The sequence below is a fragment of the Pteropus vampyrus genome, unplaced genomic scaffold (assembly GCF_000151845.1).
Source record: "Pteropus vampyrus isolate Shadow unplaced genomic scaffold, Pvam_2.0 Scaffold18, whole genome shotgun sequence".
In the NCBI taxonomy this organism is placed as follows: domain Eukaryota; kingdom Metazoa; phylum Chordata; class Mammalia; order Chiroptera; family Pteropodidae; genus Pteropus; species Pteropus vampyrus.
The window spans coordinates 12,438,594-12,465,783 of NW_011888799.1; the positions used below are offsets into that span (position 1 = coordinate 12,438,594).

The 27,190-nt window shown below is 34.4% G+C and overlaps 1 protein-coding gene across 1 annotated transcript in view; it reads left to right on the forward strand.

The window, feature by feature from the left end:
- Window positions 1–26,864, forward strand: part of TFAP2D (transcription factor AP-2 delta) — a 53,912-nt gene extending 27,048 nt beyond the window's left edge. Inside the window, exons 5-7 of the mRNA XM_011354810.1 lie at window positions 4,087–4,228; window positions 9,866–9,979; window positions 26,645–26,864. Of these exons, the coding sequence (XP_011353112.1) occupies window positions 4,087–4,228; window positions 9,866–9,979; window positions 26,645–26,864 (476 nt within the window). The remainder of the gene's footprint in view (window positions 1–4,086; window positions 4,229–9,865; window positions 9,980–26,644) is intronic.
- Window positions 26,865–27,190: the final 326 nt, after the last annotated feature.

Genomic DNA, 27,190 nt, shown 5'->3' on the forward strand with positions numbered 1-27,190 from the left:
AGCCTTGCACTTAGAATACTCCTGTCCAAGCACTAACAATATTACTCCAAACACCCATGTATTCTACTTCTAAAATATTAATTCTTGAAATTCCACGAAGTACAATGGGTATACTTGCCAAAGTTTGTGTGTTGTTGCTTCAGATGTGTAAAAAAAAAGAAGAGGTGTGGGACTGGTCTGTCAAGTGGCACAATGCATTGAAATAAAGGGATAACTTAAATCTATTCTGAAGAAAAAAATAACTAGGGCATTCTACCTCACTTGCACAAAAACGAGGTGGAGGCAGCCATATTTGCTCTATGGGAATAGAAGGAAAAATGTTTTTGGCCCTTCACAGATCACTCTTTTCACCACAGGTTACTGTACCAGTTTGTTGTCCACATGGGCATTTTGTCCCATCACAGAGACAGAGACGCTTGTAGATCTTTATTTTCACAAATCAGCCAAATTCCATAGAGTCTTATTCATGTGTTTTTCAGATCCTAAAATTTCTATTTTTCTTAAACTTGGTGACTCTAAGATATCCGCTGTACAGTATTTAACTATAAATTTGTCATCATTGCTGAATATCGTGTGTATTTTAATTCATGGATCCATTTATTCATTCATTCTTGGGTCTTCACCCATAAAGCTTTTGCAGCATGATATACACATTTAACTACATATCAGAGTGTCTTCACTTGCCACTTCTTTTGATGTAGCATTGCTATACATCCAGTAACAATGTTACATCGCAAGCAGGAGAAAGCAGTAAACAGAACTAAGGGAAGGAAGGATCTGGCTGTCAGTGTAAATGTAAATAGCAGCTGTTCCATTCAAACTGTTTTTAAAAGACCACACGGTGAGAGCTTTGCATAAAATGGGCCAGATCCTCAAGAATCAGGTTTTAGCACAAAATTTAAGAGGCATGCTGCCATCCTCCTGTTCTCACTGTTTCACTTTCCCACTATTGCACAAACAGTAGACAGAAAAAAATTATATATATATACACATATATATGTATATATATATGCACACACATACATACACACATATATATATTAGCCTCTGTTAAAATGTTATTTAAATATCGATTTCTGTGTAAAAATGTTATTTAAGTATCTAATTCTGTGTCAATATGCAGATATATCAATATATATATAATTCAACTTGCGGTACAAAAATGACATTATAAATGGTGTTATTGTTATTTGCAAAATATGTGCTGAGTCCTAAGGTTACATGATTTTCTCCTGTGGTCAGGTGCTGTGATCTATCTGGTAGATCAAGCTTTAAGACTTTTTACTTCAAATTTAAAGTTTCTCAAATTATCTTCCTTCTGTCATTTTTCTAGTAAAAGCAACTGTCCTATATGGCAGAGGTCCCTAACCTGTTAAGAACCAGGCCGCACAGCAGGCTGGTAGGTGAGCAAAGCTTCGTCTGTATTTACAGCTGCTCTCCAGCGCTAGCATCACCGCCTCAGCTCCACCTCAGATCATCAGGCATTAGATTCTCATAGGAGCTCCCGCCCCTGGTGCCAAAAAGATTGGGGACCACTGCAGTACATAACATTACAATGTCCTTTTAAAAAATATACTTATACCATTTTTTTTCCTGCCAAGCTTGCACATATTTTCCCCCCTCATTGGTTAGTGTGATAAACTACTGGTAATGAGCACTTTAAAAATATTGCTTATACTTGTATACCTAGAGACGAGGCGGGGGGGATCATGACTGGCTAATTCACTAAACATTATCTGATCTAATATGTTTACCCCATTGAAATATTTTTATATTAAACTAGACTCTTCCAAGGCCTACATCATGAGAATAAAAAATGTTAAAGACTTAGTGAATGAATGAAGAAATGAAAAACAACATTGGCATCTAATGGTAACAAATAAAAATTAAACACACTTGAATAAATGTGAGTCTAATTTTAATGTTTGTTTAATAGTTGTACATATTGAAACTTCCAATAAGGATATTAACTAACATTTGTATATTCATCACAGTGGAGCTTTTCATTGTATAAATGTACTTTTTTTGTCACATAAGCAAAGGCAAGGACTCCACCAGTTCCTGTTTACTCAGTAAATATAAATCATATAAATAAACCATGACTAAGAAGTTTTTAGTCTTGTTCCTTCTTCTTTATATATATCAGGGAAAACTTGAGATAAAAGCTTTTAGGGAAAAAACTATAAATAAATATTGAACCCCAGTTAATTATATAATGCCAAAGTCTTTAGAAAAATGTATACCGAAGTTAAATGGATTGATGGATGAGAAGAGGTAAAGAAAACTGAATAGGTATGTGATAAAGCAAATTTAGTATAACAATAAGGGTGGGCATGTGGGAATTCGCTATATGTTTGAAATTTTTTTATAATTAAAATGTTTGAAAAAAGTCTTAGGAGTTTATTTACTTCCTCCCACCCCAACCCCCACCCCCCCGCCTTAGGATTTTTAGTTTAAGAAAGACAGGTATTCAAGAACAATTGAAGATGAAATTACTTTTAGGATTATATTTTCTCATCTCTATTATACTAAAATGTTTTCCCATTTTATATTGCAATTTCCTTTGTCTTTCTTTATGAATATGAGTTTCCCAGTCTGAAAGATTAATATTTTTTTCCTAGATAAAAAGAGTCATTATGAGAAAAATATATGACAGTTTCATTAATGTTAACTAACCTATTTTGTATATATATTTTATAAATCTATAAACATTTCTCCCTTCTGTATAGTAATATTAACCATTTTTATTTCTTTCTGATATTAATTCATCTACTACTCTGCTATTCTATGAGTATAAAGAAGGATCAAATGCATTACTTCTTAGACTTACTTTGGCCAATCACCAAATAAACATCATATGATTTGGCCATTAAGCCTGACCTTTTTATTTTTTCATGGCAAAATTTGACTGACCTTGTGCCTCTTGGGTCACCTCTCCTTGATTACCAATTTATCCTCCTTTGAAATTATGTAAAACACTTTATCTCTAATGCTCATTTAATACTTGTAAACAATAGCTCATATTATATATAATGTCAATATAGTGTCAAAAACATATCAAGATGATAAATAATGCTTACAAGGTATAACATAAATTATAAAGTGCTACTCAGGTGTGTTTGTGTTTCTTGTTGTTGCTACTAGTATTGGTATGATCATCACCTTCCTAGAAACAGAGATGATCTTTGGTGCCCTTTTTTATCCCTCGTTGCTCCTACTTACCACTGCATCTTGAACAAAGTAGGTTCTCAATATATATGTAGTAAAAGCTTGATTTTTAAATTGTTTAACGGTCAGATAAGAGTTGGCTTGATTGAGCTTTAAAAATACTAACTGCTGTTTTCCAGACTGAAATCCATCACCAAGTCTTACTTTGCAGATAAACCATTTTTATCCCATTTCTTAAAAATTTACTTGGGTTAAGATTTTGTGAAAAAACAAAAGTTATTTACGATTTTGTAATACTTAATAAGCATTATATATTTTATAATATATTTAAGGAGCATTGTACATAGTGCTAAAGGGTACTGAAGCCTACCATAAAGCCTGATAATTATGCACTATATCCTCTTTGGCAACGTAATGATGCGAAATTGATATAATTCATTTATTTCCCTTTCCAAAGTGTTCCAACTTCTTCGAAAATTATTTGGAGCCTTTGCCAATATTTTGATACTTCTAATGGAAAAGATATCTGAATATTTCAGATATACTGAGAGTAGTGGGCTGTAGTGCAGCAACAAAATGACATACCCATGAAACTTTTTTCCCGAGGGTGTTAATGTCTAGGATCTCAGATGTCAGTCTGGTCTAATGGCCGGAGCCTCAAAGGGAGTCAAAACTCCTGGACTGGTTTTCCCCCTGGATTTTCCACATACCCCTGCCTGGTAAGTAGCTACTGTTTCTCAGTTTCTCTTCATTTTACTCCATCCTTCACAAAAGTCCTTTTTCTTGGATCGTTTAGAATGAACAGGAAAAATAATCCATCTGACCAAAGCCAAGAATGAAACTTGAGGAAAATATAAGGTATTACTTTTATTGAGTTTGGACATTCCCGAGAAACTGATTTTTATTGTCTGCCAACAGGGGAGGCTTTACACTTGGCTCGTGATTTTGGCTACACTTGTGAAACAGAGTTTCCAGCCAAAGCTGTCGGAGAACATCTTGCCAGACAACATATGGAACAGAAAGAACAGACAGCAAGAAAAAAGATGATCTTAGCGACCAAGTAAGCAGAGTGGGGAAGACTCTACAAGCCTTTATTCTCAGTGTTTCCAGTGTTTGTTTGTTTGTTTGTTTGTTTGTTTGTTTTTTGAATCAGGGGATGGGTCAGAAAACACCAATTGTCTAAAACAAGGGGTCTCACATACTGGCCGCTAGGTATATGAAACAAGGACCCTCCACACACCACTTGTGCCCATAGCAAGATTTCCAAACCGCTCTTAATCAGTGATGGGGCTATCGTTGTCACCGATGGAAGTTCTTAGAAAACTTCTCCAGAATACGCAGGAATTCCTAGGAGAAAAACATGTTTAAGAGATGGAGTTCCAAGCAAATATACCTTTGGTTGCTATATAATTTGGTGTCAGCCACTCATTGTGCCTTCATAAATGACGATAAAGATCTTGAAGCACTGTGAGTGTTTGGGCAATGTGACAAAAGTTTAGGCCCTAGGTGCAAGAAAGGTAACAGGGAGACCTCTGGGACCAAGGATAGCCATGAGTGTCCCCACCTTTTCTTGTGTATAATTAAGCGAATAGTCCTTGTACCACCCCACTCCCTGTGGTGATACTGTCTAAAAGAAAAGGTATTTTGGCTATACTTATGAAACTGTGGGGGAAAGTCCATTTAAAATGTGAATTAAAGTGAAGGAAATGACACATGTACGAAAGGGGAAGCTTGCATGAGATGACTTCAATTTCAAACTTGAAATTTCTTTGATAAATAATTATGGAGCTCCCATTTATTGCGTGAAAGCCCAGCAGAACTATAAGTACTGCTGAAAGTCATGTTCAAACCTTTACAGAAAAATCTTTCAAGTAGTAGCTAATTCTTGCTCTCTTGTTCTTATTAAAATAAATTACTGCTACATAGAGACCATTAATAATCTTATCTAATTTCCTAATTCTAAACTCAGATTTTAGAACTAATAGTCCCAGGTGGGACTATTAGTTAAATTATCATTTATAAATTAGTTTCTTATTTGAGAATAACTTCTAAAGAGAAAGCATAAGAAGATAGTGTTAGAAACAGTGCTCCTTATAAACTGATGAAAAAATGACTTTACAACGTGTTGGCTAAAATTTAAATTGGCTCAAAATATATAAAACCAGAAGCAAATATTCCTTCTTCCACCAACCTCCAATATAATATAGATCTTTTTACAAATTTAATGGTTTATATAAGATACATACCACCTAACAGGCTTGCCTGAGACACTTGAGTCCTTTATTTGGGGTTTATGCTGCTTGTGGCTGTCCCCGTTTGGGTTTAGGATATACTTGTGCACTGCTCTTCTGAGAGTACTAGAAATTCTCTTGCAGCAAAGAGAAGGAAAATAAAAGTTGTAGCAAAAGGAGAAGAGAAAAGGCCAAACGAGGTGATAAAAGGGAAAAGTATAGCAGAAGGAGAGGATGAAGATCGAGAGTTAGAGAAAAAAAACTATAAGGCAGGTAAAGTATTTGGATTTAAAACTGAGGGATAAACTTCGTGCCATGGAAGCTCCTGAACACTTGCTAGTGGAAAGACCTAAACCTGGACTTTTTGTATAGTTTATCTCCAGAGGGGTCTCCACTTCTATTTTGTTTCTACTCTTTCCCTCTTCCAAATAGTTCCTTGACTAAGAAGGGTCTTCATCAGTCATATTTCAGTTTCTTCAGAAAGAACTGAAAGTTCATGCAGTTAGTTTGAATCCTTAATATAATCTCAGGAGAATATAAAGACTTGTTATGGATCAAAACCTCTATACAGTGCTAGAAGCTAGTATTCCCTAGGTGTTCTCAAAGCATCATATTATTCTAGCTGGCAGGATCATATGGATTTCCTAATATATATACCCATGCAATACCTCTGAATGGCACCATTATCCCAAAATACAAATTATCCAAGAGAAAACACCTTTGTATTTTGTACCTCAAATTACTCAGTTGTGATTTTACTGTGCATATTCTAAGACTTTCACTCCCTAAACCAGAGAAATTCTTCTTTTCACCAGTCTTACCCCAAGATCGGGCCTGTAACTGTTTACCCTACCACACAGAAATGCCACCATTAACATTCCAGACACAAAGTCCATTTTCTTGGGAGCTCCCATAACTCTGTTTAAGTATTTGGGAGTCAGTGCATCCAAACTGATGCTGCGGTTTTCTTTTCACAGAAGTAAATGTTAGAAGAACTTGAGAGAATAAGGGAAGTACTTACATATTTGTCAAAGTTACACTGAGACATATGTTTTAGAGTTGTAGATTCAACTAAGGAGTCCTGTTTTCCTTTTACCTGGGATCTAAGTCATGTATGTTATTTTAGGTGATATTTTGATCTTTGATTTCATAAAATCTTGTGAAAACATGTAACTTTCTTTGATTTTTCTGCCCATAGTTAGACATTTACAAACCATGAAGTGTCGAGCAAAAATCGAGTTCAGTAATTCTAATGACCTTATTTTACATGAGAGTAAATAGGCCATAAACATCTAAAAATCAGAAGAGAACCTTTATCATTTTTTTGTCTTTTTGGTTATTTATATCCATCCCATCTTTTTATTAAACGTGAAATAAGAATGAAGAATCAGATACCATGCAGTCATAGAAAACATACACAATACAAGCAGTCATCAATATAAGTAAATAAAGTAAGGAACGTGTAGGAATAACATCTTTCTGCAACTTATCAGTGGGTATAACACATGTTCTAAGTGGTTTCTAATGGTAAAGCATTGCCTATTTTCTATTAAAATACTCAAAGTTGAAATTAAGTAACCTTCCTGGATATTCATTATATTCTCACAGCTCACCTTTGTTTTTAAGACCATGACAATTGTATCAAAAAATTCAAAATTCTTTGTATGAGATATTCAATTGCTGGTCTGTGTCAGCAGATTGGCTTACATATCTCTTTTTTCCCCTATGAATACTAGATTTAGTTGTAGTGAATTATATTGCCAAATATATAATTGTATGAAAGGCCCATTGGTTAAGTGCCGTTAGCCTCCTAATCCCTCTTTATTTCTAGTGCTTTGTTGATTAACCAAATACTTTGTTGTGATTAAATAGTTATTTATGAGAGATAGAAACTGAGTAAGACAGTTTTTGAAATCTAAAATGTAGCACACAAAACATTTATTTGATTTATGGAAAATATTTAAACCTCTTCATTAAATTTAGAACTAAATATGATTAACATTTGATGCACATAAAGGTAAAGCAGAATAGTTAGCAAGTTTTAATTTAGTGTTACCATACCATTAATCATCAAAAAGAGAAATATAGAACTTTAAATTCAGACATGAACTAAAAAATTATGTCCTTAAGGACAATGACAAAAGTGATAAAGTTAGAATTTATGATTCATCGAAGATCGCCTGTTACATAATTCATAATGTGACATTTTCTTTTGAGAAATGAGTATTTCTTATTGTAGCTTCATAAATAAAATTTTAAATGAGAATGAAAGTAAGCAGAAAAAATAATAACTTTTTGCCACAATGAGAGATTGACGATAATTGCCTAAGGGATAGCTACTAAATTGTTATCTGTTTTTAAGTCTAGAAGCTGTCCTGAGTCATGAGTTAAGCAGCAGAATCAAATATCAAAGGTGGAGAATTCTGAAACTTCTGATACAGCTTTTCGTGTGGAGTAGTTGAATTGCTAAGCATAAGTTAAATTTTTCCACACTTCGCCTTTTCCTCATTTCTTCACCAAGTTTAAGTTCATTGTAACTTGCTGTATTGTTTATACAATAAGGAAGTTAGTTTGCCAACATAAATTTGTTAATTATCCAAATAATTCTCATATCATAACATAAGAACTAAAGCAATGTTTTGACCTTCATTTAAATTTTTAAATATATTTTAATCTGATAGAAAATTGAAAGACTAGTCTTTAAACAACTCTAATACTCCTTTGTAGTAATGGATCACATAGTTAGCCTACTAAATTGTAATTTATTTTGCTAGTCTGAAAAATGATAGCATGAATCTATATTTAAAATTTTAGTTAGACATTTCCTAAAGACTAAGATAACAATATAGCTAACTATCGACTAACACAAAGCACAACAGATAATGATATCCCTCCAAATGTCATCATTTAATGCCATCAAACACTTAGCTTTAGTTGCTATTCATCTATTAAAATTAGGTTATATACCTGAAAGTCAGCCAACTGAGTCTGACTCAGAACAGAAAAAGTATGAAGTTCAGACAAAATATTTTCTATGAAAGCACACACATGCCATTGTTAAAAGCATGCATTTAAATGCTATATCTCAGAGACTCAGCCAAACATTAGCAGGGGGATATGCAAAAACATGTTTGATTTATAGCAGATGAAGGTTTACCTCTCTGTTCATTTGTTTTTCCTCTCGCTGCAATCCTCTTTACTTTCACTTGTGTTCAAAATGAATAAGGCAAGTTCTGTGAAATGAGGCAATATTTGAACACTGACAATAAACTTGTCTCATTATTTATAAAAAAAAAATCACAAATGATCTTTGGAAGAAGTTGATAAATTGTAGGCACCTATAATAAACAGGACACCACTGATTTTAACTCAGTGATAAATTATTTTATCATTATGAAATGACAAAAAGACATTTTGTCATTTTTTTAGTAGTCATTTGTTAATGACACAAATTTCTGGAGAGGAATTAGTGGCTGGGTCCATGGAATTGCATTCACTTGGGATAATTTGACTCTCCTGAACTTGTCTTTGGCTATATTGATAATTATAGTCAGGGCTACATGATTACATTTTGTGACTGCCCAATGTCAATCCTGACCAAAAAAACCTAATCACTATCATATTATCCCTTGAATATGGAGTAGTCTCACTTCAGAAGACATATTATTTTGAGCAATTCTTTGGGAGTCCTTTACTTCACTCTTCAGCTACTGCATCAATCTAGTGTTTGTTGTTATTGTTGTTGATTTTATAAAAAGTTATTTCTTTACATGTTTTGCTTCTTTAGAATAGTATTGTTTGGACTATGTATTCCAAGGGCTTTACTGTTATCCAACATGCATGGCAATGTGGTAATTAAAACTGAAACCAGTCATCAGAAATCATAACCTTTTAAAGTAAGAAAAGCAGCAGGAAAATGCTCTTACATGGAGTAGAACAATAATTTTTGTGAGGCTAGTGGACTAAATTGTGTGTAATATTAAAATACAAATTTAGTCCACAATAGTCTGAGTTATAATATTGGAAAAAAAACATTTTCCAAAGCCTACTTGAATCATGGCTCCAAAAGAAGCCTATAACTTGATTTAGACTTGTTTTTACAAATATGCTATCTCCCCCAAATCACATTTTAATGTAAAAAAATTATTAATTGTGATCCTTACATATAGATTTTCCTTATCCTGGAGTTAATTTATGAATAGTCACCTTAAAATTAACATTGGTTTTATCAACGCCGGTGGACTGTTACTCAATTTGAAAGGTTTGTAGTCACCCCATAGTACTTGAGAACTGAGCTGCCACTGTGAACCTCATCTGTATGTTGTGGATGGAACTTCACAGGTTGCTTTATCAAATTTTATCTAGTGCTATCGTAAAAGAGAAAACAAACCTTTTATAAACCTCATAGGGTGAAATTAAAGCCCCATTTCGAGAGTTCAACTTTAACTTTGAATTTTTTATTTTAGACAAATTTGTAAAGAATTCCAAGACCTCTTGAGCCAAGATAGATCGCCACTGGGATCCTCCAGACCCACTCCAATTCTAGACCTGGACATCCAGAGACACTTAACACATTTCAGGTAAGATGGGTTTTCCAAGTTGATCAGACTCTCTTTTAAATTGTTAAAACTGCCTTTACTAACTCAAGACCTTTTTGTATTCTTGCCACAGTTCCATTTAAAGATATCACTTATATATTTATGTGGTGACTGACTAAAGTGTTTGAAATTCCAAGCATTTAAGATAAAATTATCAAAATAACTAATGTATGAAGCATTCTGGATAAGAAAATTTAATATCTTTGTGTGATCATCAAAGACTTGTGACTTTTAAAGAGGACACTATTATTTCAAATAATATCATTTTGGATCAGGTGTCTGAAATCCTTTAGATAGTTCTTTATCTTGATTATATAAATTGTTGAATGAACAGATGACATGACAGAAATTAATGGGATATCATAGACTGATGTTTCAAGAGTATAATTTCCACACAACTAGATACTGTAAACAGTTCTTCAGTTAGTTTACACAAATATTTTAGAGAACCCTGGATTGTATTATTAAAAGCATATTGTGAATTTCATTTTCTGAGAGGCTTTGGAAGAAAATAGAATATTTTTCCTGGTTAACTTATGCCCTGGGTACAATTTGGAAAAGAACATGATAACCATTCAGGTGCCTTGCAATTATAAAACTTTAGAATTCTATGACTACATGATATTTCTCATCAAAATAAAAATATTTATCATCTTTTAAATATTATCATTTAGTTTAAATAATGATGCTAAGGAAAGACTAATAGACATTAAATTTCAAAATCTTCTTAATACCTCTCAATGACTATAATATTGTTGAGGAGGATACTCCATTATAATAAAATGAAAGGTACTTAAATAAGTTGGAATTTTATCTGCAACATCAGAGATGTTTAGATAAAATACTTTATTTTCCATAATGTCACAAGGCTCCTCAAGATGTAATAGACACATCTCTGAAGACTAAACTTAGTATTTATTTTCTAAAAATACACCAAATGTAGCATCTATTTCACAGGACTTTTCTCCTATGACTCAAATGGGTTAGTGACGGTGAGTGTACTAAAACTGGAAGAAAATGTAATGTCCAGAAGTTTAGAGCAAAAACTATGGAGTCACTATAACCATCTTCAAATCTAGACCCTTATACATTCAAGCTGGGTCGTTTGGGATAGTCATACCCGTACAAATATTTTTCACATTTTGATTTGTGTATATACTAAAAACATTTAAATATTTACAGATGTCTAAGTCAGAACTTAATACATTTTACACAAAATCAATTCTGGATTTAAGGAAGTTTGTCAAGTTATAAATTTACTCTTAGAAGTAACTTACTGTTCAAATATAGAGAATTGGGACTCGATGTCATTTCTACTAGGTTATTTCCGACTATGGGTGCCGCAGCCTTTATTAGACAGTGAGCTGTCACTTTTCAGGCTCAAAACAAAATACAGCATCAGTGCGTAAATTGACTATCAGCTACAGTGTGAAATAAATAGCCAGATCATTTGTTTGCTCAGCATAGGCACAATCTGCTCATGTGTTGATACTTTAGTCATTTGCCAACTTAATACCACAGAACTCTTTGGAGAAAACTTTCACTTCTAAACTTGAGCTGAATGTTTCCTATGTGGGCTTTATATGCGCTTACTTACTTCCCCATGCAGAATATGGTAACAAACTACTCTGATATTTCCCAGAGAATCTTGTCTGATGTTTTCCAGAAAAGAGCTAAATATATGGTAAATTGCTTCTGCTATTCTCAGTAAAGAGACAGAGAGAGAGAGAGAGAGATTATATTTGGGGTGTAAAACTCTAAAGATTATACATGGCAGCAGATTCTCAATCACAACAATTTGACACACATAACCATACTTCAAAACATTTAACACTACATGGTATATCTACTGATAAAAGTATCATCTATAAAATTTTTGTGTTATTTATATGCTGAGTATTTTGCTATCAAAAAGTTATAATTCCCATTTAGTATGCTTTTCTAATGTTTGCCAGATTTTCACTTATTTTTCTTTAACTACATTTCAGATTATTTATTTAGATGAAATCTTTGATTTCATAATGGAAGATAGTATGATGAAAGAAGTCACTTAACCAAAATTCACTTTATATCATATTTCTTAAATTATATCTTTTTAAAAATGTGGTAAGAAACACATAACAAAATTTATCATCTCTAGGTATACAGTTCAGTAGTGATCAGTATATTCACAATGTTGTGCAACCAATCTTCAAGACTTTCTCATTCTGCAAATCAGAAACTCTATAACCATTAAGCAACAACTCTCATTTTACCTTACCCCCAGCCCCTGGGAACTACCATTTTACTTTCTGTCCCTATGAATTTGGCTACTTTAGATACCTCATATAATTAGAATCATACACTATTCGTCTTTTTGTGACTGGCTTATTTTATTTAGCATAATGTTCTCAAGGTTCGTCCTTCTAATACTGGATAATATTCCATTGTATGTATATGAGACATTTTGCTTATCCCTTCATTTATCAGTGGATACTTGGGTTGCTTCTACCTTTTGTAAATAGTGCTGCTATTAACATGGGTGTACAAATATCTCTTTGAGATCCTGCTTTCAATTCTTTTGGATCTATACCCAGAAGTAGAATTACTATGTCATATGGTAATTCTATTTTTAATATTTCGTGAAACTGCCATACTATTTTGCATAGTGGCTGCACCATTTTACATTCTCACCAACAGTGCACAAGAATTTTATTTAGTTCCTCCACATTATTGCCATCAGTTGTTATTTACTTTTTTTTTTTTTTTTGGTGGTAGCTATCCTAATGAGTGTAAGGTAATATCTCATTACGATTTTGATTTGCAGTTCTGTAATGATTAGTTAAGCATATTTTCTTTCATATGCTTGTTGTCAGTGTCTGTGTGTTCTTTGCAGAAATGTCCATTTACATCTTTTGCCCATTTTTTAATCTGCTTATTTGCTTTTTTGTTAAGTTTTAGGAGTTCTGGATATTAACCCCATATTAGACATATAATTTGTAAATATTTTCTCCTGTTCAGTAGGTTGCCTTTTATTCAGTTGATAGTGTCCTTTGATGCATAGATGTTTTCGATATAGTTTAATTTGCCTATTTTTACTTTTGTTGCCTGTTCTTTTGGTGTCATGTCCAGGAAAACCTTGCCAAATCCAATGTCATGAAGCTTTTGGCCTACTACGATTTCTTGTAAGAATGTTATAGTGTTAGGTCTTCTGTTTAGGTCTTTGATCCCTTTTGAGTTAATTTTTGTATATGGTGTAAGATATGTGTCCAAATTCATTCTTTTGCATGTCTTAGACTACAGCAAGTCCTCACTTAATGTCATCAATAAGTTCTGCAACTTAAAGCAAAACAACATATAATGAAACCAATTTACTGTAGGCTAACTGATATAAATAAGAGTTAAGTTTCTATGGGGTTGCATCAATATTATAACGAAATGACATTATTCAAAACCTGCCGTATATCCTTTGAAACAAAAGATTTAAACATGGTTGACATTTCTAATTAAAACCCAAATTGAAGTCTCCCAGACCAAATTTAAATGGGTATATTTATGTTTTTACTATGCATTTATTAAAAGTAACATCAGTAGGCTATCTTAATAAGACTGTGAATGTTAGCTCGTTGCCTGAACTTGAGAAAGACTCCACACTTTGCAATTATAGTTCTTAAACCGGCTTCACAGTGGAATCTTGGAGATTTGTTAAAATCTTAAGAACTGGAGTACTGTTTTAAAGATTTGATTTAAAAGTCTAGGATTACACTCAGGCATCTGTTTTATTTGCAGATCTGAAGTTGATTATGATAGTTAGGTAGCTTTAAGAACTATGATCCTAGGAAAATCCATAGACTATTAGTGCTTTTTTTTTTTCTTTTTGGAAGAAAAACAATTCCAATTCATTTTTATAGTGATAGGAGAATTATGTAAAGTTTTGTCTTTTACATTGACATATTAAAAAGATGCTACACCTATTATTCTGCTTATCACAATGTGTTAGTATAGAGTATGTCTCATAATTTCCTACTTACAGCGGTAACTTTAATTTTGATGGAAGCATAAGCTCAAGAGAAAAATAAATTAGAAAGGAAGAACATCACATCTGACTTTGAAAATAGTCTTTGGCCAAGTCTGATTTTCCACTGTTTTTTCTGAGTGCTGCCTGAGAAAGAAGTAAGGAGAGACATGATTGAATAGATATAGAGAATACTCTAATTAGTAGCATCGACTTGTGCTGCTAGTTTATTTAGTCAAAATCTCCTTCCCAATGCAGACCACTTAAATTGCACCTTATAGGGTGGCTTCTTTGGTACATTAAGAACTGTGACCTACTGGGCTATGTCCAGGCAAAGCTAGGGAATGGTCTGGCCTTGTAAAGCACAGATAGCTACATCCAGTTTTCTGTGGTAGTTGACGTATCAGGATGCTCTGGAAAAATGCATGCAAGGACCCTCCTCACAATTCACAGTCTGGAAAGTTGCTTATTTCCAAAATGACAGGAGTCATGTTTATTCCTTATTTATAATTTACTAAGTATCATAAGAAATGTGCATTACAGATGCCACAATTGCTACCGGAAGGGGGAAGAAAATTGATTGAAATCCACAGAATACCCTGTAGACACCATTCCCAGGAATGGCAATTGCAATTAGACCAAGATGGCATGGGATTTCACGGACAGAACAGATTCAGCTTAGATAGAAACTCAGAGCCCTAGTTTTCTGACATGTTAGGAATCCTCCTCTTTGAGATCTCAAGAAATCTTAACTTTCTCCTTCTTTGTCTCGTACATTCTCATAATCTTGTTGAATCTGAGGTCAAGCAAAAGCTCTCCTGACAGCAGAAATAAGGGGACGAAGTTAGACTATCTTTAATGCTCAGATCAGAGAGAACAGCTCATTAGAAAAATGAGGAAGTTTTCTTTCTCAGCACCCATCTTGGGAGCCTGAAATTTTATTTCTGATGTTTTATTGTATTAATGGCAGGTGGTGCAAAGATGACTAAAGGGTTGTCCCATTCTTTAGGAATTTCTAATCTAGAACACAATTACATACAAAGCCTTATGTGAGATTTTATAATAGCGAATTGAACACAGTACAGATAATTACCTGGGGCAACCAGGAAAGGCTTTCATCTTTCTATCCACAGTACTTAGCACATAGAATGTGCCCAATAAATATATGTTAATAAATGTAGATTATGATGCTATCTCTATTAGGTCTTGGATATATTCACCACTGGTGCATTCCCAAGGCCATGGGCTGGAGCAGCGAAATGAACCATTTGTAAATTCTCCCATTTGAGTTAAAAAGTATGCTGACATCACAACGTCTTACAAATAGATTCACCTTCTTCTCCCATAATGATATGGAAATAAGAAATGTATAGGCATTCCCACATATCTGTGTGCTTGCTGGTGATAAATCTTTTCATTGATTCTCACAGTTGAAAGCCCCCTTTTTCCACTCTTCTTCAATGTTTGGATCTTCTGTTCAACATCCTTGTCAAGTTGTCACCCATTCCAGGCGTGAAGACTTGCAATGATAGACTGTTCTTTTCTTACTTAAGCATCCCTTCTCTTTCTGACAGCTTTATAAGAAATATCTTTTTTCTGATAAGGCAACATCTGTCTCCCAAATGTCCCCTCCTTTGGGGCCTTACAGAATCAATTTGATCCTGTTTTCCTCCCAATTTCTAAAGTTGGTTCTCATGTCTCTCAGAGTTTTCTCTTCCTGGGCTATTCATCCCCATTTTCTTTAGTGTTCCACATATGTCATGCATTCCAGTCAGCTCAACTAGCATATTCTAAGTGCTATGTGCTTGGCAACATGCTAAAGAGAGGATGTTTGTCTCTTCTTAAAAGTAAGCATGTTTGGTCTTTTCCAAGGAGCCTAAAGTATGTATAGTTTTTGTGTTTTTTGTTTGTTTGTTTCTATGTTTTTATTTTCTTGGGATGCAAAAGTGACAAAGAAGATAATCAGCAGTGGATGATTTTTTTAATCTTGTGAAAGTATTTTTTAGTGTCAGAAGAGAAATGAAGAAATTTCAATTAAATCTTTAACAACAAAAGAAAACATTATGAAATAAATTATACAACTAAGCTTAGCATTTAAGAAATAAAATTAAGTCTCTTTCAGGATGCTCTGCCCAATTCAAGAGGCTATCTAAACCCATTTTATTTTAGATTATTGGAAATAGTATGCCTGAATTGTGAAGGAAAAAAAAAACCCTATTTATCCTAAATTTAAGCTCTTTTTTATAAGGTTGAAATTAAACTTTAAACCTTAAAGTCCAAAAATGAGGGCCACTCCCAAGTGCAAAGAAAAACATATGTCAGTTCTTATTCGTCAATTAAGGAAGCAAGGATGGTCTGTATTCATACAAAAGTAAAAAAGAGTCTCCCTTGAAGTAAAAGTTTTACTAGCAACCTTGTAGACTAAAAATAAAACAAGCAACAGTTTTCCTTTCTTAGCAAATGAAACCATGATGCACTTCTTGCATAAATCTACATTAAATTACTTACATTCATTTAACATTAAATAGGAAAGAATCAAATCAGTTGCGAATAGTTACTGTACTTCACAAGTTGCATGGCACTAAACCAAAAACTGCAAGAGATACAAACATAAAAGCATTCATTGCAGGTCATTTGATGACATTTTAATGGATTTTAAGGTTCAGTACATAGGAGATTAATAATTCAAATAAGAAAAATCAGAAGCAACTGTTTCTAATTACAAGTTGCAAACATAGCCTGCAGTAATCATTGATTTGAGAAAGTGCATACATTGGGGAAGAAATTTGGTAATTTTTTATTTAAATAATTTCTGATTTCGTTGAGCTGTGAATTGAGGGAGATTCCATAGAAAGACAGCACAAGATCTTGAGAAACTCTCAGGATGGGTGTTAGGGGGCCTAGCTCAGTCTTCTCTTGGTGACTAGCTGGAAGTATGGATTTAGAGCAGGCATTTCATCAGTCCAGCCTTTTCATGTTCATCTATAAATTGATGCAGTTAAGCTGGATGATCTCTAAGGATCCTTCTAGACCAATGATATTTTACCCTATCATCCATTTTCTGTTCTGTTTTAAATTATTTATGCTGTATTTCTATATGATCTCATTTCTTCTCTTTATGTCTTAGCAACTTTTTCATTTTTAAAAGTCAACAGTTGAATAAAATTGATCTGAAAAACACAGGAGTCCTAAGCTTAGTGTCCCCATTCCTCTGTGCTATATAGAAAATATGAATTGTCTAATAGGGAGAAATATAAGGGAATGGTTCATTTATCCCCAAAAGCTCTATTCTCATCTATAAAATAATAGGGCAAAGTGGTCAAAAAAATGTCTTTACCCTCAAAAAAGTTGACTTGGATATGTTTGACTTTGGTCTCCTCTAATGTGTATGCAATGACTGTATCCTTAGCCACCTTTTCTGGTGAGCTTGATTGAAGTAAAATGGAATCACAAGGACCCATTCCCCTTTGGAACCTCCGAGTAAGTGGCCGAGAAGAGCAGGAGGAATGTGACCTTAGGGCGGTGGAGAGGAAACACATCTCCCAATCTAGCAGCGATTCAGGGCAATAATAAACACATTTCTCCAAAGTTCTATGAGATGCTCCATGAAAGTGTCTCATGATCAGTGTTTTTTGGATCAAGAAACCCTGACTATTCTCCTCCTCTAAAAATACACCAATGCACATGAGTGTGTCAGAGGCTCCCAGAACCTTTTGAATAGAACCATTTTTGAATGAAAGGAATACTTAGTCTCATGTTTTTAAAATTCGATCACAGAGACTGGTGTCCCGCCCCCCACCTCCTCGGAATACATATTAACAACCCATGGAGCTAAGGTTCTGCATAAGTTCTTGGGAGAAATACTGAAGAAATTCATTATTCTCTTTTTCCTAAGAAAGATAGCAGACATGGTAGTTATTTCTTGACCCCAAGGGAACACATACAACTCCCAGCTGTATTTAAACTGTTTAAAAAACACTGATGACTTAGACCTGTCCCAAACCAATTAAATCAGGATCTCTGAGATGGGACCCACACATTGGTATTTTTTTAATAAGCTCCCCAGCTAATTCTTACATGTATCTAGTGTCAAGAACCACCAGCTGAAGGAACCACAGAACATAAGTGAGTGCTGTCAAGGCCTTGCTAATGAGTAAATTTCAATGATTTCTAGCCACCAGAGAACTATATGCCTTAATTATGCACCTTAATTAAACTCCATTTTAAAAGCACTTGGGGCCATGGAATAATATAAGCTATGTAGAAAATAAGTATGATCAGCCTGTTTCCCTTTTCCTCTATTTCCTCAGTCAGTTAAGCTACTAAGGATAGTCACCATCAAGTTCTGGGAGGATAAGTCCCAGCTACTCTCCTCAGGGTGAAGTCTCTCTCTAGAGCCTATATTCAGGGTTTGTGCCACTTCGAAGAGATGAAGGGTCTTACCCTCATATCTCTGAAAAGAGTTAAAATTTTGCAGAGAAGACTCAGAATTCTTTGCTGGTGATCTCCAAGGTCTGTTTCCCAGCCTACTGCCCTCACAACTATTCTCTTGAGAGCAAGAAGGCACTTTTCTGGCCACCACCCAAAACTGTAGTGGGAAGTACAGACTGAGCCTCAGGCTACATTTGGATCTAAGCTTGCAGTAGCTGAATAATCCAGGAAGGAAGATAAGGAGGCTTGTCTTCTCTTTAAATCTTGCTACCTGCATGCCTTCTGGAGGCCAAAATGCAGAACTGAAGTTGGTGTCTGCAGAATCTCTATGCTATTCAGGAAGTCAAAGATACATGACACAGCAAACACCCACTGGAATGATGCAACATAACAAAATAATAGGACTAATACCCTAAAGTATTTCAATCTTTGTACACACCAAAAGCAATGGAAGAAGTTGGCTTGTCGAATATTTTCCGGGTGAAAAGTTGATATTTGACAAAGTGAAATTTGCTTTTACTCTAATTGCCTAAATGATGATGGTAGCAGGCTATTTTCTCTTGGGTTTCAGCCTTCTAGTTTATACCATAAGAGTATGTATTACTTCCAGCTTTTTGTACCTCAGAAAGCTACAAAAATCCATCCATGGTTAGCAGACAGAACTGGGTGACCTAGTCTTCAGCCGCATATAGTAATGAGGCTTTCATTTTCTTTTGACTACATATTAAATCAGAGTTTGCTTAGTAGGTGGAAAGAATGCGCTGAAACCCAGCCCAACTCTTGCCAAGATAGAAAGAAAATAGGGGAAGATTCTATAGGAGTTTGCTTTAAGCTATGTTTTAGAAAATTTCTCTAGTGGTTTATTTTAAATTAGTTTAGACAAATCAATTAAAGTAATGAAAAGCATTTCTGAAGGACAATTAGAGCAATATGGAAACAGCTTTGTAACATTCCCCTAGCATACAACAAAGCTAGTGAAATGTAAACATATTTACTTAAATTAAGGAAATTAAAATAGCTCTTGTTCCTCTGGTAGATGTTCACTTAGAATACTATATTAACTTTTATTTCAAATAAACACTGAAGCTTTGGAGATTTTAAAGATAAACATATAAGGCTTTGGCCCCAGGGGAAAAAAAAAGGCTCTTAACCAAGGATCACAAGGTGTGAAGAGAAGTTTGTGAAATGTCTATAGTATGGAAGTTTCTTGATAGTTATTAAAATCAAGGGCAGCCATGCTCTGCTTAACAATGGGATATACATTCTGAAAAATGTATCCTAACGCACAATGTCGTTGTTTGACCATTACAGAGCGCACTTACACCAACCTCGATGGTGTAGCCAACTACACACCTAGGTTTTGTGGTGTGCCACCATTGTCCATGCAGTCCGTCTTCACCAAAATATGCATTATGTGGCACATGACTCTAGTTTATAATTGTAAACACTGTTTGAGTTAAAGATGAGGTGCCACTAACTTCTTTTTAGCAAAACCACACAGGGAAAAAGAATAAATGATTATAATTTATCCTCTGTCAAACAGCAGTCTCTTCTCCCCCATCCTCTATTACCTTTTTCATTTGAGTCTTAATTTTTTCATTTTTAACCCCACTGATAGAGAATACGATTTAAATTGTTGCACTATATTTTTCTTTAAAAAAGTTGGTTTATATCAGTAGAACTTATTCAGATCAAGTTCATTGGTCAAGAAGAGGTTAGGAAACCTCCTAAGAAAAAGACAAAAATAGTATAAGTTCACAGGTATGGGAGCAAGGCATGCATGCACGTTTACACACATACACACACACACACACACCCCTCCCTAGAAAAGGTCGTTCTACCCTGTGGTGTTCCTTCAATTGCTGAAATGTAAATATATCCTAACACTTAGGAGAAAAGTCAAAAAGTCAAGCTTCACCTCTGGATCCAGCAAACAATTGCTACATCCTGAACTCAGCCAGTTTGAAGAGATGGTTTATGTTGCGGAAAGATACTCTAGAGAATGCTAAATGGGAGGTCTAGCAAAATAGAAGTTTTAAAACCATGAATAAAATTAAGAAGATGAGTGAATGTTAAATGTAAGTTACATTTTCTCTAACATCAGGTACGTAAACTATAGCAGTCTAGATTTTCTCAGCAGGTGATTATATTGCTCACAGTCAGTTGTCAGAAACTTCCTGCACTTCAGTGTGAAATTAGTAATAGAAAAACGAAATCAATGAGCCGGAATCTAGTTAGAGAGAAAGAGAGAGAATAGTTCAAGGTAAATATAGCTTCTAAGCCTGACCAGCTATGATCCAAACCTCAAATCCAACCCTTGCTTTTTCAGTTTAGAGTTACTGATTCGGTAAGAAGTTTCCCTAAGAATTACACTTGAGTCAGATCTCTTTCTCAGTATACTGCAAGTGGATATGTTTTCTTTAATCTCCCCTAAATTTCACATCATTGATTTTGGCCCACCAACTAAGCTTTTTACCACATTAAGGTATTTCTGAACGTTGGTTTTGCTATCCAATGCAGGAATTTTCTTCTCTATTTTAATGCCAGCCATTAAGTTACAAATCCATGATGCCTTCAACCACATTGTCAATTAACATGTTGAGCAGAGTGGAATTAATGAGTCTTGCAGCACTCCACTAGAGATGTCGTTCAAAGATGACAACTGCCCTTAAGTCTACACGTTGGGTAGCATTGTCCAATCAGCTGTGAATCTACTTTATTCTGCTGTCATCTAGCTCACTTCCCCTCCCCCCAACTTATTACATGGTATTTTAGGAGAATTTGTGAGGTACACTGCTAAAATTCCACAGTAAATTGCATTGTTACTGCTCTAATAACACTTTTATAAAATGAAATAGTACAGTTACATTATTGGGTTCCTTCCTGAACTCATGCAGCAGTTCAGTGATCACCTCTATTTTTTAAATGTTAACATTTCAAATTTGTAATAAGCCATTACATGAACAAATTATGATAAATTCATCCAATGGAATACTTACCAGCAATAAAAAGAAATAATCTATTGATAAACACGACAACGTGGGTGAATCTCACAATTATTATATGAAGTGAAAACAGGCAGTCACAAAAGTCTACAGACTTTTAGTTTAGATGACATTCAGGGGAAAAGTAAAAACTATAGGTATAGAAATTACAGCACTTATTTCCTATAGCTGGGGATGGGGAGAGTGAATTGACTGAAAAGGAGTGCAAGAATACTTTTTGGCTAATAGTGGTGATTACATAACTATATGTGTTTGTCAACATTCAATGAACTATATACCTAAAAAGAGTAAATATTACCATATGTAAATTCAAACTCAATAAACCTGATTTGAAAAAAATATCTCATTACAACAAATTTGTTAAGGGGCTTACTAAATATAATTTAAAAACCTAGAGTTTCTCAAATCTGTCTCTTTCCTCTGCTTTGATTATTAAGGCATGTTTCTCTATTCCAACTCACTACTTCCTCTCTCATCTTCCATGACATTTCAAAGATTACCTAACAACTCCAGTGCCTCAGAAACTCTTGCCTGTGTTTTCTTGATCTTGAAAGAGGAGTTTTCTATATTTGAAAAATCTCAACTCCGTTAAGTATACAGTTGCCAGTTTTAAAGATTCAATACTTTTTTTTTTTAAAGCAAAGTATCCTAATGGCCATTTAATCTTTCATATGCTAAAATAACACTATCTCCCCCAAACCTTGGGCCTGTCTTTGCATTTTTTCTCTTAGTCACTCTTGAAATGTAAATTTAAACTAAATCTTACCAGCCCGGGCATCAGAGATTCCCAAATGAAATCGAGGAAACTTTAGCATTTGTAACTCAATTATTCCAGACACTGGTGTCCCCACCCTTTGTTTCCCAAGGCTGCTGCCTCCTGGAGGTGACTATTATGCAAATGCTGGCAGCAGACGAAATCAGGTAGAGTGTAGGTAAATGATAAAAATGCCTCATCTCAGCTTTGTTTGTTTTCTTATTTGCTTTTGGTTTGTGGTGTGTTTTAACACTCTTTGTATTTTTTAAAGATTAGGCTATAATTTTGATTACTAATTTATAGTAAGATCCCAAACCATAAATTTTTAGAGATGTATATAGCATCTTATTTGTCACTTACACTAAAATCTAGTAGACTTTGATTATCACATATCCTCTAAGGCCACCTATATTGCCCCACTCCTCATATTCACTTTGATAACTGAGATCTTATCCTCACCTGCCTATTTTCTTCCATTGTCTTCTCTCTGTTCTAGTTTTTATGTTTTTGGAGGGAATGCTGCTCCTATGTGCTCAGAATTCTATTTAAGTAAGTCCTCTTGTCACTTGGGCAAGTTTCTAGCCTTTGAAGTAGTGTATCTTTTTCAATATGTTAATCAAGGGATCAGGAAACTAACATCTTTTTTTCAATATCATTCAAGGAACTTTGAAGGGTAAGTGGACTTAATGATTGGCTGAAAAGAGGGAGGATAAGCAGAGCTGCACAAATAAGAATGACCATCATAGGTTTGGGGATGGAAATAAGTCTTCCAAAAATAAAGTAATAGAACATGTAATTACAAAGGGTGAAGGAAGTAGACCTGGGGAATGCAAATGCATTAAATAATCTGATAGAACATTTGAATTCTCTACTTTAGTTCAGCAAACTTTAAAAAGTTCAGCAAAACTTTTAAAATGCGGCATGAGGACAATACATCTAGCACAATCCTAGTTGTATTTTTCATTTGTCTTGTTGAGGATAAACTTTTAGGTAAATTTGAATTTAGAAGAACTTCTAGATTTTGACTACCTACTTTCAACCATCATGGCTACTATTTAACCTAGGTAATATTTGCTTGTGAAATGCTCTCTGATGTTAATCTGATGAAAACATATGCAAATGCCAAGCATAACTTAAATATTAAGTTTGTGGTTGAAAATAGTATTTTCTAAAGGCAAAAGTGATTTTCATTATCCAAGATTTTGGAGATTTGACTATAGTATATTACCTTACAGATAACTTTATTTTCTCTCTAGGAGTGAAAGTCAGCCTTATCATTTCAGTTTTTCTTTAATTTTTCTGTATGTCCTACATTATTCCTTTTCTACTTTTTGTATGTCACTGAGCGAGATATGTACCTATTTTTGTGGTGTGGCTGGAGCTAACAGAATAGCATGACATTCCCAAAAGTTCTTTTTAATCATCCTTGGATTTCACACTTTTTTCAGTGCTATCCCTGTATAATATTAGATTATTTTAATTATTTAGATTCATAAATGTCACTGAAAACTGCTAGAACAGAGGCTATCCCTTGCATTAAATATCATTCTATGCAGTATATCACATATTATTTTTGATATGCAGATAATGTTAACTTAAAGAAACTAAAAAAAAATATGTAATATTTTTCATGTTGAAAGATAACACTTTAAGTAGTTAACTTTTCTTATGTTGCATATTCCAATATCAATTTTATACTTCTCTCTTGAGCTCAGTGGTCCTTCGATATCTATAACCTTCTGTTCATGCCTTGGGTTTTAAGAAGAGCACCATAAGCATTAGTACTGCTGAATTGAAGTTTAGAGTTGGAAAAAAATTTGCAGATGTTCTAGTCAGAACATTGTCATCTTGCAAGGCTAAATGACCTCCCAAATCACAAAGTGTCTAAGCTCAGCGCCAATGTGAAGACTTGTTACACCTGGTTCTCAATTAGGGCAAAGATGACAATACAACCTTCTAATGATCACATACATATTTTAGAAGCAGGAAAGGCCATCAGACAAGAAGGGATATCATCTTAAGAATCTTTCATTATGGCAACAAATCTTCTTGACATGGAGAGTCAAATCATTTATATAGACCTGTCCACTTTGTATTTGATGTTTTAAAATGCTGAACTTGGACAAGAAAATTAAGAAGAAGAATTATCTTCTAGGCTACAAGTCTGCTTAAAGAACAAAGTTAGAAAAACTAAGCTGAAACTGCTAACATAAAGTGATTTCTTAAAGAAAAGGAGAAAAACATACCCTCAGCCTGAGAAAAACATAATCGTGAAGGCAATACAAAATGTCCGATTTCCCAGGCAGATTATTTAACTTATTTGGGCATTAGTTTCTCCATCTGTAAAATGGAAATAATAATATCTACTTCTTAGTGTTAATGCTAGGAATATATGAGGTGATACGGAATAAAGCACTTGGAATACACCTGGCATATAGTCAGAATTCAAATATCAGTTATTAGTGTTAATGTTTAACCTAGTGAAACTAAATTCTGCATACTCAGTTATAGATGAAGAGGGCAGTCACTACAAAGAGAAAGTGGAAGTAAAAAAGGAAAATAAAATTTTTCTAATGGTACAAAGATTCTTAAACAGGTATAAAATATGAGAAAAGAGGCAGTATGGACCTAAAGCCAAGCATCTGGATATCAGCAGATGGCTTCGCTCAGTTCTTTTTGTAGGTGCAGCCATGATTAATTCTTCTACCACTCTAATCGATTCCATTTGTTGTCCAGACTCCCTGATAGATCATAAAGTATATGATTCCTCTCTAGTTATCTCATTGTAGATATGGAGCTGAAGTCAGTATTCCCGCTCAGCATTGCAAGACACTGAAGCAAAGATACACATGTGCTTTAACTATGAGGATGTCTTATATTACAAATTTTTGGTGTACGCAGTTGCCCAAGAACTTACCATTCTTGTTTGCTAAATAATTGAAGACTGAAGCCTTTTTCCTTTTAATGTATGTTATGACCTAGGCAAGCTTTGTAAATATCAGATGAAAGACACTAGCAACCTGCGGAGTATACTGAGGAACATGCAGTAAATTTTATCATCACCATAAAAACTCCACAGCCAACAATATCTAATATTTTTTGAACACTTATCATGGGTCTGGCATTATTTTGAGCCCTTTGCATGGATTACTATAAACAAAAATTTCAAGTGGTTAATCCTATTATTATCACCACTGAGGCATATTAGTGGGCTGCCTTAGACCCCAAATCTCTCATTTGCATTTTTTAAAAATGTCATTGTTTTTGTTCCTAAAGATTACATACCTTAAGAGGGGTAACTAGCTAGTTGCCATATTATGGAGCATAGTTCTATCTGATTTAAAAACTGCTAATGTCATAACAATTATAACAACTTAGAACTTATAAGCAATTAATAGTTTCATTTTTTGAATGTACTATATACATATATATACACACACTTACATACCATGTGTGTATATTATAACATATGTGTAATATGTGTCAAGCATGTTTTTCTATATTATTACAAGTATGAATTATAGAGAGCAACCTGGCAGAGTGTAACTTCAGAAACAGTTGACCAAATGAACAACCTGGATGGCTTCTATTCACAAGAGTGAATCCGCAATTATGTATTTGGACATTTGTCATGGTTGGAAGGGCTACCTATGCTGAGGTTGCCACAACGCCCCCTACCTTTGTTATTAGTTAATTAGTTATAGGCTAAAATCTAAACAGAGCGGTTTACATAAAATAGAATTTTATTTTTCTCTCATTTATGAGACTAGAGGTGAGTGAGTTCCTTCCATCTTGTTCTGTCCCCACTGCCAAGGTGATTATCCTCATCTGCATAGCTGCATGATAATTTTGAGAAAAAACAAAGGGCACTCAATTTCCCTTTAAGCAGGTGGGACTCACATACATATAACACTTCCCATCATATTCTATCTACTGTGGGAGGGTTAGTCCCATGTTCAAACCTAGCTGCAACAGAAGATTGGAAATGTGGTCTCCAGCTGGATGGCCATGGCCATCTTTATTACTATTAGGAAGAGAAGATGAAGTCAGAAAAACAGTTAGCCATCTTTCAGCCAATTTCTATTTCTTCTTATATAATCTATGCCCATACAAGCATGGATACCATTCTTAAAAATGAGATGATGCCCACACATAGAAAGTTGTATTTTCTGACTTTCTTACTGAGATAGAGAATCAGAGTCAAGTCATGAGTTAAACACACAGACTTGCTAATATTGAGTGCATACTAAGTCTGTCAATGACAAGTCTTCCAAATGCATCCTAAATTTCTTATGGTCAAAGCAATAGTCTGACTTGTGTTCTATCTTCTGCAATGCGTGGCACCACTTAGGAACATAATAAATGCCTGTCGAATTGAATGTTCTGGATTAATTGGGGGGTTTGTTGTCCTATATCATACTATAAGTTGTTCATCTCTTTCCCCTACCACTTCTTATTTTCAGTTTGATCACTCATGGTTTTGGGACTCCAGCAATATGTGCAGCCCTAAGCACTTTCCAAACGGTCCTCAGTGAGATGCTAAACTACTTGGAAAAACACACTACCCACAAAAATGGCGGAGCGGCAGATTCTGGCCAAGGACATGCCAATTCGGAGAAAGCCCCCCTGCGGAAAACTTCAGAGGCTGCCGTGAAAGAGGGCAAAACAGAAAAGACAGACTAGCTACATCAAACAGAATCTATTTCCAGAGAGTCTTGCTGCTGATATTTTTTCTAATATATATATCATTGAGGGTTATTAATCTTCAGTGGACCAAATCTCTACCCTTCCCTGACCCTCCATAAAAAAAAAAAAAACAAAAATGGAAATGAAAAATGAAACAAAAAAGGACAAAACCACAAAAAAAGAGAAAAAAAAAACAGCAGTGTAACCGTGTGATGAAATTGTCACTTTTTAATTTTATGTTATGATAAACTCCTTTTGTGCACGTAATTTATTGTTCTGAATTATATACATCACAGTTTTTAAGCACTTCTGGACTTTGGAGA